Raw genomic sequence first — 1,318 nt, forward strand, 5'->3', positions numbered from 1 at the left:
GGGGGGGGCTGCTAAACTAGCGCCAGCAATCAGAGGTACAAATGTAAAAATAAATTATGTCTTTATTCAGGTCAGGTCCCAGCAGGATTGTGGCCACATGAATTACCAGGCATTGAGGAGAGCTTTAGGCTGACTGGCCTCCCAGGTGCTGGCCCTACCCCGACAGCGGGCTGCAGGTGCCGACAGGGCAGGTGCCGCTCGCAGGTGTGGCGAAGCAGGTCGGAGCGCAGCTTGGCCTTGAGCATGGAGAAGGGCTAGGCCGGCTGGCCCCCCAGCTGGTGGCCCGACAGCTGCAGGTGCTTCTCCCGGACGTGGCGGATCAGGTTGGAGCGCAGCTTGGCCTTGTACGGGCACAACTTGCACAGCTGCTGCGGTTCCATGTTGCACTCGTAGCGGAGGTGGCGGGTCAGGGACTTGCGGTACTTGTACGGCTTGAAGCAGTCGGGGCAGACGAACAGGCCGGACAGCGCAGACGGCAGCATGGAACCTGGAACACGGCGTCAATGATGTGCGTCAGGAGGAAAGGCATCCCGACAAGGGGGTGGTGGTGGGATGAGAATGCTGCAGAAAAGGGGCGCCGTGAATGTAATTAGATTAACTAAGTTTTATTGTTCAAAGGGAAAATAGGTACAAAGTACAGATCATTCCGGGCCGTCCTCTCCTCTATTCACGTACTAAGCTGTCCAGCATGCATGTTCTGAGACGTCGCCGCGGCTCACAGATCATGGGTAGTTGTGAGAGTTCCGCAGGTGCTTCTTCAGGTTGCTCTTGAGCTTGCTGCGGTGTGGGCAGAAGGTGCACTTGAACTGCGGCTCCTTGCCGCACTCAAAACGGATGTGCTTGTGCACCGAGGAGTGGTGGAGGTACGACTTGCCGCACCCCTTGCACACGAACGAGGACTTGCCCGAGCCTGGCGGGCCCTCGCTCTGGAACCAGCCGGGGCCGCTAGTCGGCCAGGACGATGCCGATGGTTCCAGGGGCGGGCCCGGGTGACAGCCCGGAGGAGGGCCGAGTGCAGCGGGGCCGTAGCCGTGGTATAGAGCGCCGGGGCCGGGCACGGGGCCGTAACCTGCAACACAACCGACGCCTGAAGGCTGGTCTGAGGCCGAGAGCATGTCGAGGCCTTCTTGGGGGTGCCGGCCAAGAGTGCCTCACACTGTTGGAGACGAGCGGTTGGAAGGAGGACACTCCGTTACAGACTAGTCGATGGTATTTATTTTACTGAGGTACAGTATGTGTACTACTTGGTTTCTTTAAAGAGAAAAAGAGCTACTCCCACAAAATGGTACTTTGGTTTAAAATTATATTGAAAACAATT

At 57.8% G+C, this 1,318-nt stretch overlaps 1 protein-coding gene across 2 annotated transcripts; it reads right to left on the minus strand.

Moving 5' to 3' along the window:
• Nucleotides 1-44: 44 nt before the first annotated feature.
• Nucleotides 45-1,312, minus strand: LOC127752246 (longitudinals lacking protein, isoforms A/B/D/L-like). Of its 2 annotated transcripts, none has more exons than XM_052277042.1 (2): nucleotides 676-1,312; nucleotides 45-487 (listed from the first exon to the last, which is right to left on the minus strand). In XM_052277042.1, exon 1 carries the CDS (start codon nucleotides 1,113-1,115, stop codon nucleotides 723-725), a length of 393 nt encoding a protein of 130 aa, XP_052133002.1. In that variant the 5' UTR covers nucleotides 1,116-1,312; the 3' UTR covers nucleotides 45-487; nucleotides 676-722. Both variants share the same exon structure in this region, with proteins under 2 accessions (XP_052133002.1, XP_052133003.1).
• Between the last annotated feature and the right edge of the window lie 6 nt (nucleotides 1,313-1,318).

Source organism: Frankliniella occidentalis, unplaced genomic scaffold (genome assembly GCF_000697945.3).
Source record: "Frankliniella occidentalis isolate FOCC.00 unplaced genomic scaffold, Focc_3.1 Scaffold5538, whole genome shotgun sequence".
Classification (NCBI taxonomy): Eukaryota; Metazoa; Arthropoda; class Insecta; order Thysanoptera; family Thripidae; genus Frankliniella; species Frankliniella occidentalis.

Coding starts and splice junctions, on each gene's coding strand:
- LOC127752246 (XM_052277042.1), bottom strand. CDS start 1,115: ATGCTCTCGGCCTCAGACCAGCCTTCAGGCGTCGGTTGTGTTGCAGGT.